This window comes from Paramacrobiotus metropolitanus, unplaced genomic scaffold, assembly GCF_019649055.1.
Source record: "Paramacrobiotus metropolitanus isolate TYO unplaced genomic scaffold, Prichtersi_v1.0 Parri_scaffold0000028, whole genome shotgun sequence".
NCBI classification, from domain to species: Eukaryota; Metazoa; Tardigrada; class Eutardigrada; order Parachela; family Macrobiotidae; genus Paramacrobiotus; species Paramacrobiotus metropolitanus.
This window is the reverse complement of record NW_026570248.1, coordinates 1,193,765-1,212,853: the sequence shown is the minus strand read 5'-3', so window position 1 is coordinate 1,212,853 and position 19,089 is coordinate 1,193,765. Positions and strand designations below refer to the sequence as shown.

Below are 19,089 nucleotides of genomic sequence, written 5' to 3'. Positions count from 1 at the left end.
ATACAAACCACGTCTGCACTACGCGGCATATTACACATATCCTACTCGTAGCTGTGTATCTGTGGCATGCTTCTGGGAACAGTTCTATTACTTAATTGTGCTGGACGAATTAAGCACAGCGCGAGTCGTCAGGCAAAAAAACTGACAACCCTGATCCACGTCATTAATAAAAATGCCACCAGTGTAACGTTAATGCCGCAGCAATAGCGACGGCTGTCAACGAAAACCATTTTTATGACAAATGGAGGCATGTAATTTGCGACCGGATTATCCATTTTTTGAAAAAATAAAGTTTTGTGTTGAGTTTGCCATGCCGGTATATTCTCGAACAATTTTCGATCAGAATAGGCGATAATTAAAATTTCCTAAGGAAAATTAGGATTACTCCCGGACGAATATTTTAAACGAAATCTCAGGAAAAACATACGCGGCGAATCACATTGTTTTTTTTATTATTTATCCACTGCCTCTTTCTTTGGTTTCGTACAGCAAAATCGCATTCTCAAACAACTTAACGGAATCGCCAGCACGAATAGCTTAAATTTACCGGAAATGGGAATACCATCAGATAAATTCCAGTTTCCACAAAAGGGATCTAACAAAAAACGTGTCCAAAAGGCCAAGACGAAAAGATTCTCAAATGCCATAAAGCGCACCATATTAATAAAAAAACTTTGAAACCGGAAGTAACAATTTGTACACCTGCTGCACCGCCACGGGTACCGGAAGCGGCAGTGCCCTGCAGACTGCCGGCGGGTGTAACGCCCGCCCCACGATGGGGCGGTGTGGCCTTACTCCGCGAACGACCTTCGCCCTTTTTCGAGCCTTTTCCCTGACCACCGCCGCCCCGTGATGGCCGCGTGGGCCGCATCGTCGTGGTGGTGCTGATGAGGACGGTTGTCAGATCGTCCTGCAGGCTGACCTCGCGCAATCCATCCTCCTCATCAATCTCCACAACGCGATTATTCGAATTGGTCAGTTTATTCCCAGCGGGGAACTTCCTGCAAGTTGATGTAATCAGAGAGCCAACGGCCTTTTCCGTGTACGTCCGCAGAAATTCGGATGCGCTCTTGCCGTTCTCGCCGCAATGTTGAGATGTCAGACCATATGCACACTCCAGAAATCGATGCAGTGCTCTGTCGAAGATACCACATAAATATATCGTTTGTGTAAGTCAACCGAAACATCCGGATTAGCTGGTGCACTTACTACAGATCGAAACGCATGTAATAATCCGTCTCAAGTTATTTATACATTTTTACATAATACTCATTAACTTTTCTTCTCTTCAGTGCGATACATAAAAAGTCGCGTCAATCGCGTAATGAAAAAATACTGGATGTTTGGCGATTAGCGACGATGAATATTGCTGTTGGCAATTAATTGCAGCATGGGTGTATTTTTTTGTCATTTTCTTATCTAGTACAAATGCGTTATAATTAGAACGATGTTTTTCAACCTTTATAATAAATCTTTATAAGAATGTCTGTGCCGACATCATTGCCTAAATTATAATGCTTATGTATGGCAACCCTGCAATTATGGTGTTTTTGGTATTAGTACATATTGGAAGAATATATGATACTAGTTACTACTCTAAAAGTGCTAATTATAAATGTTCTCTTATTACACATTTCAATACGTAAAAAAGTATAAAGGAATGTTTGAAATGGAAAAAATGTACCAATATAATCACTGAGTAAATATTCAGATATCGTTCACAAGCTTTTAAAACGTGCTATTTTGCAATTTGCTTCGCTGTCCATAAAGCTGGCCGCTATATATCGTTTTATGCCGCAAATGCCAGTAACTCAGACTCTGGATCAGCAATGAAACTAGTTAGCTTTTATGGTGTAAACGTATCAAATGGGTAAATTTGCCTTATTGAGGAGAAACAGGAGCTGATCCGGTTGCTGCCGACAAGTGTACAAAGATAGCTATCGATAGTTACTAAATCGAGGAAGAAATCCAGCGGCACCGCACACAACCGGCATCCCATTCAGTGCCGGCGTTAGGGCATCAACAGTTAAGCTTACCCACACATCTGCGATAGCTTATCCTGGGTTTCGGTGGCCCGGTTTTGATTTATTGTTCCAACTGAAGTGCGGAAAGCGCCACCACATTCCTCATACTGCGGCGCGACACTCCGAAAGCAATCAGCATGTTGCAGGTACTCTGCAAGCAGGAATATTACCAAGACAGCAACACAGCACACAAATCACCGCCAAAGAATTACAGGGCGTTGAGATCATCTACACACGTAATAGTGACGAGTTTGAAGTTGATTTTGACGTGACAAATGGATTAGAAATCCCCAACTGGACGCTTTTATGCAAACAGCAATCAGTACAAGTGATTGTACTTGCCGGGCGGAAATGAAAGATTTGGGAAGAATCAATGTGGAGATGCACTTTGTCCTTATGCGTACCGCGCTGTGCATATATGCCATTCGCTTACCTTTACGATATTCGCCATCAGTGCATAATCGCTTCATAACTTCCTCGACGCCTGCCATATTCTCCTTGAATAAAATCCTCTGAGACTCTTGGAAACATTTTGCTACAAATCTGTCAATGCACTCCATTCCTTGATTGAACAACCTGCACATTAGAATGTGGCTTTTATTATTAATAATGCAGCCTTCTGCGTTATTATAATTGGGCATGCGACGGGCGCAAATGGCTCAAACAAAATCGAAAGAGCTACTCTCCATCAACAAGATCACCAAGTTACTATACTGGAGTAATGTTTGTCTCCCCAGTTTGTCTGTGTTGAATGCACTACACAACATGTATACCTGTATATAATCATACGATCTGCACGCAAACTGTTATTGCTCAATCCTTATATTAGGAGGCGTTATTCAGTGTAATGAACACTAATAATTTGAAGTACGCTACATATTATATATAAAATTGTTATCTATGTTATATATAAAATGTTATATATTATAATGTTATACATATTTTGAAGTGAATGGAGATGTTAGTATGTATGGATAACTGATGTTATATATAAAATTGATGTACGCTTCTGGGGGTCCTAAAAACACCGTTATGTATACAATTTTATTTTCACGGTGCTTTACCAGAAAGTCTTTGTATTCGTGCAGGTACATGCACTTCCAGCTAACGCTTTTCACAGTATAGACTATACTTAGTGTCTACTTTGCTTTGCTATGAAGAACAAGTTGGCCGAGCGAGTTGCCATTTTAAATTAACGTTATGTAGCAGACAGTTCACAAATCTGTTATTAACAGATGATCTTCTTTGTCATTGTAACGTTAACAGTTTATTGGAATGACGCGCTGCCTACAGTACATATATATCGGTATCTCTGTAACTATTCACTTACCATTAATTATGTAAAAGAATTATCTAAAATTTACGCGACTACAGTCTACAGAATAAACCATTTCCAGCCTGTAAACGGAAGGGTTTGTAAATGAATAACTGAAAAAGTTCAGGCTGTTATTGTTTCATCGTCCGCAACAAAATTTATTAAGTTGTTCAAATCGTTGCACCAGTAGCATCAGAAGTACATCTAGATATAGCGGTATTAAAACCAATTTTATAAGGGCAGACTATTATAACTTACTTGCAGACTGTGTTCAGCTGTTCGGCGTTAGCTGCGAACCCTATTGTAGCATTCTGCATTATGGGTTTCACGTGCTCCATACATTGCGTTAGCTCGCTCTGGTGACAGTGTTCGGCTAGGCATTTCCCACAAACTATAAACACAATAACACAAATAAACTGACCGAATTGACCATCCATGGAAAAATTATCCGTAGTGAGAATAACAAAAGCCGCGGTTTACACGAGTACAGTGGGATGAGCGGCAACTTTGCAATGCGTCCTTTGTAATTTGCTAATAGACAGGACATGGCTGGATACAAGTAGCAATAAAATATTATCGATGGCCAATTGTCGATATTGATATCGATATTGATGGTTATCTTACAATGCGGTGTACATAGGTAATTGAGCAACATATATCGCCGGATGTGAGCATTATTCATGATACGCTTATGTAACGGCAAATCTTGTCGCTACACACTCAGAAAAACGGATTCCGCACGTTTGCAGTGCCAAGTAGGTAAAAAACATTGTGTTTGTGCTAACATTAGCTTTACCATCGCTACCTGGTTCTGTTAGCCAAACACAAACTATAATTCCAAACATCAAGGCGTTCATTAGGGATGAGCATTAGGCAACGGACGGTTTCGGCGGGTAATGTATTGTACTGCACAGTGTGCGGCGCTCAGAGTGCGGCACGGAAGCTGCTAGCTTTCCCATCAACCCACTTCACGCAACAGTGCACGGCACTGTAGAAAAACGGTACAAAAGTACAAAATCATCTAATACTGATTAAAGGAACATTTTGATAACATGACGCTGCGGGATACGGTGCAGGTATAACATGATCCGGCTCAACGTATGCGTATAGGGACTGAAGCATTTAAGCTAGCCGGCATAAAACAGATCCGTCTCTGCACACAAAGTTTTCGGGTAAAGGAAAATTGGCACTGACAGATTGCCGACGGCCAAATGGAAAAAAGCACAGTTGTAAAAGGGGGGATTTAGTGGAGAGAAGCCTGTGCGCGCGCCTTGAGTGGCAATGGAGAGAATAGAAGCAACTGGGAATTTATCGGTGGGAAACGGAGGAAGAACATTTGATGACAATCAATATATAAGTTGCTCTAAAACGACCTTCTAGTTATAGGCCACTAACTCATTCTTTATACAACGAATAATACTGCAGTTTGTGGTGGGTGAATTGCGCGCAATGACTGCCCCACAGCCAGAATTGCCGTTTCCCAAAAGCCCGGCGCATATATATGGAGAGAAGTATATACACTGTATTACATATATAGTACAGCAGAATAGGAGATCATGGATGACAAGTAGCAAACGGCTTGGATAAACGCACGCTCCACAGTCACCGCAATGCCGCAGTCGCTCCTGAATAAATGCATTGAATTATCGGTCTCTTAAAGCGGCTTGTTTAAGTCTTGTCTTCCCACTTTAACGGTTTATCATACATGATTGCTGTAAGCATACTCGTATTCCGGCATGTGCAAACAAGTGCCGGGAATATTTTTCATGGGAACCGGCAAGGGCGGGAGAGCGAGGAGGATATATACTTTACATTAAGTAGAGTTAACGTAACTGGCTCGCTGCATTTCTTTCCGACTTTTTGACCGACAATCGCGGTGCCTCCTCTCCGTATTACGCCCGACCAGCCAGATTGGTACCTTTCGTCACGATTCACTGGCGCTGGATAGTTATCAGTTCCGCTCTTTCGGGATAATGTTTCGTCACTATGCATCAACGAACTCAAAAGCAAACAGTGAAAACTGTTTTTTTCCGTGCGCTGCAGCAGCCGTTTAGAGTATTTTGGCTGCTGTATTTGTTCTTAAAATTGTTTCGCCGCTTGTTCGATATGTTTGTAGTGATGGAGTAATTTATCGATTCATGTTACAGTTCGGCATTCCGCTGTGCGCCACTTCAAAGCCAACACTTTCCACTTTTCAGTTGCATATGGAAATTATACAATATACAATAATAAACCAAAACCTCTACAGCCTCTCTAAAACGAAAAATGTATATTTTGCAATTGGATAACATACTCATCCATTTTTCCACAAATACCAAATATATTTAGCACTTTTGTGATATGGCTGGCAATGGCATAGCCGCGTAATTGCATACAGTTATCTAATCAAACGAAGTGTGTATTTCATATGAAAACTACACAACAAATTATCGGACACAACAAAAATTGTCTATGTGCTGCAATGCCACCTTTCTACTCGCATTTCAATGCAGGCGCTTTGTTTTGATGATGACGCTGTGTTCAATAAATAATGCAGTGTATTTGACCACAACAATTAAGCGATAGCGGTGCCTGAACTAATGAAAATTTTAAGGAGAAATGTAATCGCACTTGTGATAAGGAGCTATAATTATATGTATCTATATTATGTTACGTACTAAGGCCATTAACTGATCAAGGAATCGTTGTTTTATATACCAGTTGCCGAAGCCAAATCATGAGTTTTTCCAAAATGTTAACGACGAATAACACTTATCACCTTTTGATTGCTGTTATTGTGTAATTTTATATTACTTAAATTAGTGTCTACTGCGCAAGTTGTTTTTACGTGACATGGCGTTTGCCCAGTAGAAATAGTTAGTTACATACACGTTACGTGCAGAGTCTACATACTAAACTAAAATTTCCCTGAGCGAATCCGCCTTATACAACAGCAGTACAGGTTAAGTTGTAAATGTTGAGAAAACAATAAATTATTATATCCATATATCATATTTGTGTTGTTCTTATGCACCGAAAGTGTATTCGAATTTTTTGTACAACTCATAGTTACGAAGAGGAATTTACAGCAGTTTTGGGAGTAATTACAAAGACCCGAAGTTTATACCGTGTGACCGTGCACTCCCCGTTTAAAAAGTAACCCCTGTGTAAATAACGAGTAGTTGTAAGTTGGGAAAAATATTTTGAAAGCAAAAGTGTTGGCCGGTAAGGAACCGTCAGACATCGAGCTGACTGAAAGGCATAAAAAGTTCAAGGAGCATTAGGGGATTTAACATCTTATTGTAAACATGTTGCGGTTTGCTCTGAATGTTGGGTGGGGATACAGTAGCCTATTCAATGCTTCATAAAAAAATCAATGGCTTATGACATGTTAACGTCACGCACGCAGTCAAGCTTTCTATCGCCCCAAAATTTTGCTGGATACACGCGTCGCACCCGGCATATTGGGCATGAGATTATCGTGTCGATGGGAATTGCAGTTAGTTAGGCTGACATAGTTTACAATCTGCTGTTGCCAAAAAAACGATAGGAAGAGGATTTCCATATTGTTAGCCAATCAGCCCCTGTCTGCCTAATCTAAGCGCGCGCGCCAAGCAATAACAAACGGACAACTTATAAAATAGTGATAACGTCTTTTAGAAAGGCACCAGTTGTTGCATAATGGTTAATGCTGCGCAAAGAAGTGGCCAATCGATCTTCCTTCAGAAAGCAATTTATGTCTTGTCCGTTTCTCCAGACATTTGTAGCATCTGGCTAATGACCTGCGTGATATGTATATGTTCCCTGCATGCCATCCTGTACTACGAGTACACAAGATTTGTCTGGTGGATTGTGGACGCCGATCAGCAGAAACACGCATCCGCTGTACGCGGTCACTGCATGTGTCTGGAGCATCTCAGCGCATATATCCAATCCAAGTCACCCCGTCCTTGACGAGTAATGATTGACAAACTACCTTACGGCGTGGTCAATCCATGGTATTGCATTCATGAAACAAATATATAATGCAACTTCTTAACCCTCAAAAAATATTGTACGAGAAAATATGCGTTCATGATTTCTGGACTATTCAATCCATGTTAAATCTCTGGAGGTACTTGATAATCAGTCTGCTACCTGATAAGAAATTAACAACTACTAAGCTAATATAACTGAATTACATTACTTGAAAAAAAGCTTTTCTCCGGTGTGCTAACTGCAAGGAAGTCAGCGAGAAAAATCAGTAAATGAATCAATTTGCAATACAGTTATATGTGTTGCAAATGCTTTTACTGTACAATTTGGCGATGGCTTCGTCCGCCTACGAGTATTTTAGGGTATCTGATTAGTATAGGTATCTTTCTTTAACAAGGCTAAGCTAACTGTGTTTCAAGTGCATAATTACACGAAAGAGCTCACAAAAGAACAAATAATTTAGTGACTAAATGCACAAATGAGATTTTTAGTTTCTGTGTACTAATTCGCCGCCCACAGGAAGCAAGTTGTTACACCATGGCATTGTTACTTTTAAAGTAGTGCGCGCTTTTCCGGAAATTTCTGCTTCACTGTCAGTTTATGTATCAATTTAATTGAGTTTCAATTTAGCATTGTTCAAAACTCAGCATTGTTCGTAAACGTTTTTTGATTCGCAAGTTTGGAATAGCTTAATGGCTGGAACTATGTATTGTACGTACGTTATAGTATTCACAAAAAAAGGTTAAATGTGGAAAATCTTTTATTCTGTCTTTACAGCTTACTCCTTTATAAATTTTATACCTTCCGAAGTTCTGATTATGCTGCACATTGCATGACAAAAAGGTACAGGCCTCATATGCCTTGTGCACACCGTTATTAATTTAAAATTATAATATACTACAAAAAAGGAAAAGTATTTTTCACATAGGCTTTTTGTGAATAGTGTAGTTCCAGTTTTTTTAGTACAATTTTACTATGGGTAACGATTAAAGAAAACATTCAAATATTCCTCGCTCTTTCGTGACAACTTTTTTCGTTTGCACAGTATGTATAGATATAGATGCAATATGTAGGGTAATGTGTATAGTATACGTAGATAGAAAGAAAGCACAGCGCTACTCTACTCAAACAAATCATACAGTAGCATGCCTATATCGTAGTGTTGTGCTTTTACGTACACTAATCTACATAAATGTGAAATTACAACAAAGTAGTCCTCATGTCCTAAACAAAATGATGCTTCCTTAACTTCATTTACCGTATAATGCCAGTTTTCCGGTATATAGTGCATTCAGCAGAAACAAGTTACGATCATGAGCAAACTACAATGAAAAATACTAATTTACCGATGATGTTATTCTCTCGAACGAAGTTTGTGCTATAATATTTGAGTGCACCGTAATTGCTTCTATTAACACACTGTCGCGGCTGAAATAACCAATAATATCAGGAAAATCCGCTTTGGTTTTACACGTGTCCTATAAAAATTAATGTATTTTGGGTTTCAGAATCTATCGCAACTGGGGAATTCTGTTTACCGACGCAGTAGTATCTGTAAACCGGCGCTCTGTTATGACCCTGAAAATAAATGACTGAACCAAAATGCATTTAGTGTCTACCAGAATAATAACAAACGTCTGGTGTTCCATATATTATTCGAATTTGTTTCTTTATAAATTTTAGACCGTTCCTCTTTCCGTGGTCCATTTAGCACGTTTCCACTGAATATCAGTTAAGAGATTAACGAATAACAAATTTAGGCAGCATACTCTACAATTAACTATGTAATATGTACAATGGTTTACCGAAACACCTCTTCGTAGCATCCGGATCCGATATGTACGTATAATTAAACGGGGAAAGCCACGAAAGAGTTTGCGCGATTGTTTTAGAACATCATTCTGCAGTTTCTTATTTAACTGTACAAGCGCCACACATGTACAGGCGGCGTGCTTGTAGCGTCGTAGGCTTTTAGTCTTTCAGTGGACTTCAGCGCAAAAATTCTTGAGCGTTTTCTAATATGTAATGCCCAACGCAGTACAACTGTAATAGACCTTAGGGTACAATTTCCGGTCGCTCTGGTGGACGGTGGTCCAAATTTGCAAATTGATTAACCACACGTTAGCAACTTTTTTGGAATAATTTCCGGTTCGTATGCACAAGGCCACAGACGTCGCCACCTGAGACGCCTCTCGCTGCAGCCTGCAGTATGATGCAACCTGCAATTTTATACTGCAACCGCTTTTAACGTTGTTTTTACCGGGAAACTCAAAGTTCGCAGATTTGGAGACTCAAAGGACTCAATGGCCTTACAATTAAAGACGCAAAAACAGAATACGTATAACCTGGTACTGCCCCAGTGTTTGTAAGACTAGATCGAGCCCAATGATTCCATCTATAGATGGAACCATGGACCCGATGTATAATATAAAATATTTCTGTAGTTGAATTACTGATCTGGTTCATTGTGAGCTTTAATTAGAGTACCGCAGCAATTACAATAGCGTTACTATACAACAGCTGATTACAATTTAACAGCGGGCACACTACTTCGCAGTTAAAATTAAATTTGCAATTTTTTGTTATTTTGATGGCTACTGCCTGTTAAAAGATATTACAGTTAGCATGCTCTCTTAGATTATTAGTTAAATTTTAAACTTTGTTAGGCCAAAGCATGGGCAAAACGTTAATTTCTCCCGGCTGCACACAACCCAAACAAACATTCTTCTGTTTCTTGGGAACTTTTAATCTTCAGTACCTAGTCGCAGGGTACTGGTACGGAATCGGATCACACTAATTTCACAAGAGACTCACTACTGGACCGCACTCGGAGCAGGTTTTTGGCTAACTAGGAGAACATATATCCAAAGTTTCGGATTATCGACATCGTTCTTTGATCTACAAAATAATCACTCCTCCTTGAACTCGATATTTAAGCCAAAATATGTCCAGTTGATGTGACCAGGACAGCGCATAATTCGGTAACCCTACCGCACGTGAGCGGTGAGAAAGTTCTACCGGCACTTTTTCAAGTACTCGTACCGATAGATTAGTACACACATAATTGTACTTTTATTAACATGCAACTACCAAAGTGACAGCCAAGCTGCCAGAAAATACTGAATATCGGGGGCCAATCATTTCCGATCAGCCATTCTGAAAGTTGAAAACACAACGTAATTATACTTACGTACAGAATTAGTGTATCTGTACGTCACTATGTGCAAACGGGCTATGTGGATTATGGCAACTGCCAGACCATAGAACTTGCAGCGAATCCAGCATTTTACGATTAATGAACGAATAATGGTACCAACGTGTACGCACATAACAGTGTATTATCGTGGCTACCATAAAACGGAAGGTACAAAAAAATTACGCAAAAGCGGAAAGAAGAATCAAAGCCTACTTAACACTTCGGAGGAAACTTCTTATCCCAAAATAATAATCCGTACAGAACCCGTGTACATGAAAAAGTTTTTTCTATGCACATGAAAAATTTCAAGATACTTACATAGCTGGTTTTAACGTAAAAAAAATCACACTTCGTGCTACGTGTACCAATACGTTATTTGCCGTTTGGTATCCTGTAGCGTTTTCAGTGGCGTTTAACTGCAATTTGTTACTGTTTTGTGCGGAAAGATCTCCATCATGAACGTAAGTAACCTTATACTAATACAGTACAGTTCGTATAACTATGTTGAATGCTGGAATAACAAAAGGTTTGAGTTTATACAATATATAAACAGTTAAGCACGTTCGTTACAGACTTACAGTTGCATGATGCAATATAATCGAAAGATTATTTCTGTATTTTTCAAGGTTTTTGAAGAAAGTTTTGACTTAGATGACGTTCATATCAGAGCGATGCATTTGCTGAGGCATTGAATTACACGTTACAAGTTGCAATTACATACTAAATAATGTTTTCTCAGGATTACTTAATTATGCATGGTAAAGACATGAAATTTAGAGTAGGAAAGACCCGTACCTCGTTTACTACGGATATAAGTTGCCGCAGTAATATCAGTATGTTATGCGTATACTTGTACATACGAAGAATAATAATATAGATATACTCGTAGATATACATTTATGTAATAGCCCATATACCGTATACGCGAAGTGTGTTGTTAATAAGGAATATGAGCGTAATAAGTAATCCCACATAGCCAGCGGCCAATTTATAATAACAAGTTTAATGGGCAACAGCAAGTTTAATGGTCAATTTGTAATTATCAAAATGAAATGTAGTGCAGAAACTTGGGTAAATACAATAAAAAAAGAATGGTAAATTAATCGCAAATCGGTAAAGTGCAAATGTTTTACTACGGACAGGAGCCGTACATAGAACAAAATTGCACGATCCGACGTACCGGCTACATTAAAGCTAACCATAAAGGTTGCTGCTGACCATGGGCATGTAGATTCACTACCCGTAGGTTGTTTCACATGCGCGAGTTAGTATCCACAATTATTGTATTCCCGAAACATCTGTACCTCATTCTTGTGTAGGCATATTATACGAGTAGTCAAAGAGAATCTACCCGCATCGTACATGCACTTTTGCGGTTAGATAAAATTAACGATGAAACCCATGCAATACAATAATAAGCGCTCCCTACAAAAGCTTTATAAAGCTACCGACGATCCGAGGACTCTGCACTGCGATAATGGCCCTGCACTATAGAGGTCCAGCGTACTTTGTACACATCCGTCTGATGAAAATGAATTGGCGGAAAATGAAATCAGGGATGCATTTTCAGGCACCCTTCAGTTGATTCGATTATGGACCTAATTGACATTGCATTAGTGTTATGATGTGCCCTTCAACTTTTGAGTGCCGTAGCGCCATGCCGTACTGCCACATCGTAGAATCAGTCAGAAGTGCCAATATTTCTAGTTTTCTGTACGACTCCGGGATATTAATATGCACTAAAAAATGAATTTGATGTATACAGAGAGTGAACATAGACGATTTCGTCAAAAAAAGTCGTACTTTGAATAAGTATATCTGACCTGTTCGAACGAATTACTACAAATTACAAAATCTGTATAACTCTCTATACATTTTCAAGCAAGCTTTAATTCTAGAGCACCTAGATGGTACATATCTCCCACGCCCGTACAAATCCATAGCGTTAGGATAAAAAAACTAAACGCCCTAACTTAATTATTACACCAAGAAAACAACGGAAAGCGCGCACTCTCAGCACTACAGCCGTCTGACGATTTGATATTTGTAATTCAAAATCGGAAAGAGCGACATTCCCCAGGGAACGCCTATTACGTCTCTAAAGCCGTAAAATGATTACCCAAAACGCACCGAAGTGTTCTCGTAGAGGACCAAAAAGTTAATAGACAAGATGATATTCTGACAAATAAATCCCTAATCACCAATTTTCAAGTATCATTTATTCAAAAAGTTGTACGAATTCAGTTGACACTTAGGTGTGTACCTAAGTGTATAAACCATAAATTTCGGATTTCTGACCGTGCAAATCAGCTCACCGTATATTTGTAAATTTACTGTTTTTGCGGTGCGTGCCGCATCAAACATTTTATTTCGGTATAGAATGGGAGGAAAAGTTAATAAACCTAACCAATACTTGGGAAATAAACCGATAATCTCCTTTTTTTCACGCGTTTTGGTTAGTAAAAATCTAAAGCTTTCGTTGTTCTGGCTATTGTAAATTAAACCTCCAAATGAAAAATTTAATTTTATGCAGAAAATGAACTACTTTACAGTTGCTTTAATAGCATTTGATTGAGTACAAAGCAAATTGCCCCAACCCGCCGACATAATAGGCAATGTATGAGTACTATCCTACTGTACAATACAGTGTACTGTATGTAGCGTATCAGAACATCAAAAATCAGCCTATGCAGCTGACCAGTGAAATGTTTGCGGATATTCTACAATGAACAAGATATGTATCATGCTTTCCTGCAACGGCGCATTTAATTGGCGGCATTTGCACGGCAAAAATCATATCGATCCTCCATCCTCGGCCTGGCGATAATCTGTTTTTTTAGGAGCTTTGATTTATAGGTCACTGCGGATCAAATCAATTGTAAGTGGCGTAGCAATAAGCATTAAGCAACTTGGGATAAGCAAAATTCGGACACGCTTATAGTTCGGCTAAGCAAACATTGGCAAGTGCCATAAACCTTGAACTTTTATGAAAGATTTTGATATGCATCTTAATGCTTATCTATTAATATAAACATGGAAGCAGTAGAATGGATTCTGTACTGTATTCTGCAGAACGAGCCGTACTGAAGATGGGAGATAGCTCGGTAGTTATCCCATGGACTGAATAGCAGGTCGCTGTCCGCCTTCGATTTCTAACAGATCGCTGCTTCTGTTATATACCCATATGAATTGCCCATGCATGAACGAACAAATTAGGCTGTAAATTCAAATATGAGATCATTTCACATCGTTCAATATTGCGGCTGCTTCGAAAGCTGCTAGGCCGATCATATCGCCGGATTAATCTTCTGTGCATATTCTCGCGATGCACAATTGTTATGTTAAGAATAAGCCCGATCACTTAGAAAGTATGCGCGATATCTTATACGGTTATACCTAATAACCAAAATGAACAGTAACAGATACCTTCTCGTAACAAACAGTAGTAACGTACCTACTCCCGCTGTCCCGCATGTATATAATATTGTGTGCCATTGTGTGATACTGCACAATATAATATACCTATTTGGAATTTAATCATTACGGGCACAGCAGGGAAATCCAAAATTGCACTCACATTATAAACATCCTTACACGCGAAAATTCTGTATGTTTTGTTTGTCCGGGAAACATAAACATTTGTCGCCAGCTGCGTTCATCCGTGCAAAAAAGCTGAAGTGGACTGTAAACAACATTTAGCGATGAGCAGAACTACTACAACAGCTGATTGCCGCAGTATCGATCGGAAATGGACTTTTCGATTTACACCTGCTGACCTGCGCCATTTTGAGTTCAGGCAGCTAATGCCTCATGATCGCAGTAAACTTTATTCCCTAACAAATAAAAAAACCAAAAATCAATAATCAAAACACAAATTAATTTTAACGTTCAGCTTTGCATACCGAATTCAAAACATCAAGTCTTCCAGTGGTCGGCCTGCTTTTAACTCTAACATAACGAGACTTCATCGCATGTGGAATGTAACACTAGTAGATTAATAAAATTATTACAGTTAACGTTAAACATACTAATATGCTGTATGACAACCACCACGAAACTTTTGCTAATAAACCATAGTTTATCATAATGCTTCAAGTGCAATCTCAACTCGAATTTCTAACCTGAAAGAAGGTTTCTGCAATATTAATATTAAAGATTTTGCAGTTGTTCAGTATATACGTATACGTATACGTACAAACGACACCTGCGAATGCTTGTAATCACAATTGTAATCAACAGAAAACGTTCAGCATGATGAACACGTGTTTTCTAAAATTTAAAAGATTTTGATTTGCAATCCATCCTTGAAACATAGTACGTTTTGCTAGAGCATCAGTGTAGCCACGTTAATAATACAAAGGAAAAGGAGCAGTCACCCACAATTTCTATTGCTCTAGAGCCATCGCCACAAATTTGTCAAAATTTAATTTTGACATTCAGTTGCGTATCCTTACGTTTTTCTCGTTACAGCGAAATGAATACGAATTTTCCAAAAATAATTTTAACTACACATTTTTTGGAAATGTGTATGACATCGCGATGATCGGTGTTATTACTTACGTAATTAAATAAGAAACGTGATCTTCCCTTGCCTAAAAGGGCACATATGTAACCAAATTGATAGTCTGCGGTACGCTAGACTATCAGGTTTACAGTGATAATTAGAGTGTTTACGTCCTAAAAAGTTTCAAGGCTCAGCTCACAACTTCCTAATGGTATTTATATTAATTATTTATAAGGTATTTATAGTATACGGATGAATAGCGGTCAAAGCATCTGGCTTGCGAATCATCTGACTTATATCATTATTTAATAAGTTTCTCTAAGTTAAAGCTAAACTTATTGTTAGCTAATGATTACGCGCTCCTTTAAAATTTGTGTGATATCTTTCCCCATATTCCAGAAAAGACAAGCAGTTAACACGATGCCGTTCGTACATACGCAGGTATTCAGATAAGGAAGCAAAAAATTGAAGTGGTGGCGAACGGATATGCAATCGGTACTGCCGGCATACGAAAATGCCGGCCGAATGCTATGGACAAACAAATCCCTTCTTGACGCATTGCAAAGTAAGCAAATAATGATAGAGAGTATTTAATGCATAAACACATTATCAGAGTTTTTTGGCACTTTTTGCTGTCAAGCTTACCGGTAAGTAAGACGCAGACCACTAACTGTGATATGATGGCAAGACGATGTGGCACGGGAGAGACCCTATAGTGCATTCCATCAAGACCCCGGAAGCCTCGCATTTCAAATTGTCTACACAATCCAGTTCGATTTAGCCCGTTAAAATATAGTGCTGCTTTCATTAGATAGGGAACCAGAGAGAAATCCGCTCATTAGGCAAATGATACACTTTGCGGAGAGCCGATTGAGGAGGACTGCACAGAACATTGTCACTTCCTTTGGCTGCTCGTTATCATTTGCGGCTGGTTTAAGTCATTCTGTTGCAATCCGACAGCTCTTTTCGGATCAAACTTGGGACATCTGCAACAGATGCACTCATGTTAAGGCGCGCATGCAATTGAAGTTATTGTAGCAACTTTTGTAAAAGTTATAGTTAATAAAGCGATTAATTTTACCATAACCAATAACAACATAGATGCGTTTTTCAGATGATGTTGCTGACCACGGCAAAAAGCAGTTGATAACAAGACATAAGCAGCGCTACGTACACGTCATACGACACTTATTGCGCAACGGTGATATACGACAATAGTAAATCGTTAAATTGTTATTACGCTCGTGGAGAAGGCTAATCCGGAAAATTGGTCGGTAGCGGCTGACGGAGAAAAAAATCCTCGATCATGAGAACGTGCTTGAGAATCCCACAACAAGATAGTAATTCCTCTTTGGCCAGCACAAGAGTACTCCCCAAGACGGGATCATGAACAGTAGGAGAAAATGCGCAATCCCAGTTAAGTAATAGGGAAAAACGGCTCACTTGACCAGCAGGCTTAAATACATGTGTTGCAGCATGCCCATGCTGTGCTGGCACTTCCGGGCCCAGTGCACACTGCACCCCATAAGAAAGAAGCCCGGTAAGGTTACTGGCGAGCGACCGACCGACGACGACGATGGTGTTCTTTGAAAAGCAAATTGGGGATAAAGCCAAGAAAATCTCTTAATGGAAACTTGTGTTCAGATTGTCCAATGCTTATCCCTAATGCCGACTAATTTTGCCAGTAGTAGGTCCCCTAACGGACAAACTGCGGTGATAACACACTCACGTCCGATGGGAATCAGATAGATGCCGACACACACTGGCACACGCAGGACAAGCGCCGCGCGCACTACACACGGCTAACCACTATGAAAGCAGTTAACTCCCCGTCGTTTCGTTACATGAAATTTCCCAAATGAGCCTTGTGATGACGAGGAATTATACAGACACGCTATACTAGCCGCGTATGCTGTCGTATATAGGCGGAGATGGATGTGATTAAGTTATATGGTTTCACACTGGATAATCCCGATTGCCGCTGATAGTTGTATAAATAAGTTACAGGCCAAAAAAATATCGGTACACAATCTCATATGCCGGTATACTGCAAATCACAAATATCATTGTGAATACTTTGCGAACTGCGATTTATACAAGCATATGTATTACAAGTGGGTTTTCTACAATGGCACTCATGTTTTCACCCGGAACGGACAGGAAAACAAAGCTGGATCCATTGAAAAGCGACTTGAATGAAAGTACACACACATATGACATAAAACTATCGACGCACAGTAGAGATCGGATGTTGGACTGGGATTGCACAGGGAAAAAGTGCCTTGTTTCGCTCCCTGTGTATAACGCTAAAAAAGGATCAACGCAGCACTTGTGTATAATTCACTCGGGAAGAGGATTATCCACTAACCTACCCCGAAGGCTTTCCGGATTCAAAAGCGCCTGTCCTTTGTAAATTTGCCGGTGCTTTATCCCCAACGACTAGAGAAATGGTCCTGTATGTGTATGTATCGAACATTCTGTATTGAACATACATTATAATTCCCGATCGGCGTTGGATAGTTGTAATCAATAATACGCCGTTATGCTGGTAGATATTGCTTATATGTATGGTCCAAACCCTCACAGTCAGCGCAAAATTGCGCTTCTATTGGACGGGCGGGATGTGCATTGTATATTCGGTATATGGTCAATGTGCAGATAATTGGTTCTTTCAGAAGCTAAATTTCATTTGCGAGTTAAAAAAGAGTTCGTCTAGGTTTACTGCATTCGATTACATTCCATGTCTAAACTTTTGGACAAGATTTGCGCATGACATGGTGTTGTACACAAGTTTAAAAAAACAAATATCGCCGAAACCGGCTGAACGTGCACCACCAATATAGGCGACATCGCTGAACATTCCGGCATAAGCGATAGAAGTATATATCAATTTGCGATTTTGCCTCACCATATACTTTCATAACTAATTTGTAAGAGATTTTAAATATAAAAATTTTGGCTTCTTTTTCCACTTTAAGGCAGTCTATAAATTTTAAACCTAAAACTTTCCCAGTTTTGACCCTTGTTAAAATTGTTTTAATAGGCAACAGCCATCAAAATAACAAAAAATTGCAAGCGCGGGCCCCTACCCTTGTTAAATAGATAAGTTACCTGAAAATTGTTTTGAAAGGATTTAGCTGTTTAAGGGAGTTTTTGTTTAAAATATGCACAAAATTTTACAATCATGGGAGTTTACAATAATTTTATAGATAAGTATCAGTCAGACTAAAAGATCAGTCGATTGGGATAGTCGCTGTAAACTGTATATAACTGGAAAATGGAAATCCTGGAACGGTTTTGAAATGCAGTGTGGACAGATTTTGCTCATGTTATGTCTAACTAACCAGTGGGAGAGCGCATAAGTGCTGATTTATATGCAATGTTGTCCCACCGTAGAACAGAGTTCAAAATTTCCTTCTTGTTTATTGATGTAATGGCGGCAAATCGACAACATCGAGCTGTTAGCCGATGTAGTGCTTTTCGAATTCAACAGTGATTTCTCGAAATATGTCAGTTTGGTTGTATAACATTCCATCTCAAACGCATTGACCAGATCATCGGTAGCTAAGTAAATATTGCACAGAAAATTCTTAATGGACTACTGTGTAATTCATCAAATACAACAACTCTTGCAAAATTTGCATCACATTTTGACCCTGATGAGATGCCGGTATATCAGAAAACGTTTTATATATGGCTCAGTCTGATTCGGCTTTTTCCACCGAGCAGCTCGTAAAAAGCATAATGTGTATTTGGCAGTTCGAAAGTAAACAGAAGTCACTTACTTCAGAGCAACCTTCGTCATTGTCGGCGATATGTCGAATGGTGATGTAATTGTGGGCATTTATTGAAGTCTGCAAATAATTAATAAAATATACATAAATGTTGCTTGTAATATCAATGTATTCACATATTTGATGGTGAATACGGCTTGTTTTAGTTTGTTGAGTATACCAGAGAATTTGACGAAGCGTTCTGTTCATTTTCTTGCAGCGGTACTGGCATGTCGTTTCAATATCGCAAAATAAACTGCAGAAAAGAATGCTGTTTTTCTCTTATAATGCTTAGGTACGTACACCAAGAATATTTATTTTTT

At 39.2% G+C, this 19,089-nt stretch overlaps 1 protein-coding gene across 3 annotated transcripts; it reads right to left on the bottom strand.

Moving 5' to 3' along the window:
- Window positions 1–459: 459 nt before the first annotated feature.
- On the bottom strand, window positions 460–17,387 carry LOC129588111 (uncharacterized). 3 transcript variants are annotated; one of them, XM_055482187.1, is made up of 7 exons: window positions 17,106–17,387; window positions 16,234–17,040; window positions 15,639–15,979; window positions 3,598–3,730; window positions 2,458–2,600; window positions 2,037–2,175; window positions 460–1,136 (listed from the first exon to the last, which is right to left on the bottom strand). In XM_055482187.1, exons 3-7 carry the CDS (start codon window positions 15,799–15,801, stop codon window positions 596–598), a joined length of 1,119 nt encoding a protein of 372 aa, XP_055338162.1. In that variant the 5' UTR covers window positions 15,802–15,979; window positions 16,234–17,040; window positions 17,106–17,387; the 3' UTR covers window positions 460–595. The 3 variants fall into 3 exon arrangements, with proteins under 3 accessions (XP_055338162.1, XP_055338161.1, XP_055338163.1); XM_055482186.1 differs by having other exon boundaries at window positions 16,234–17,387; XM_055482188.1 differs by lacking the exons at window positions 15,639–15,979; window positions 16,234–17,040; window positions 17,106–17,387 and adding an exon at window positions 4,145–4,687.
- Window positions 17,388–19,089: the final 1,702 nt, after the last annotated feature.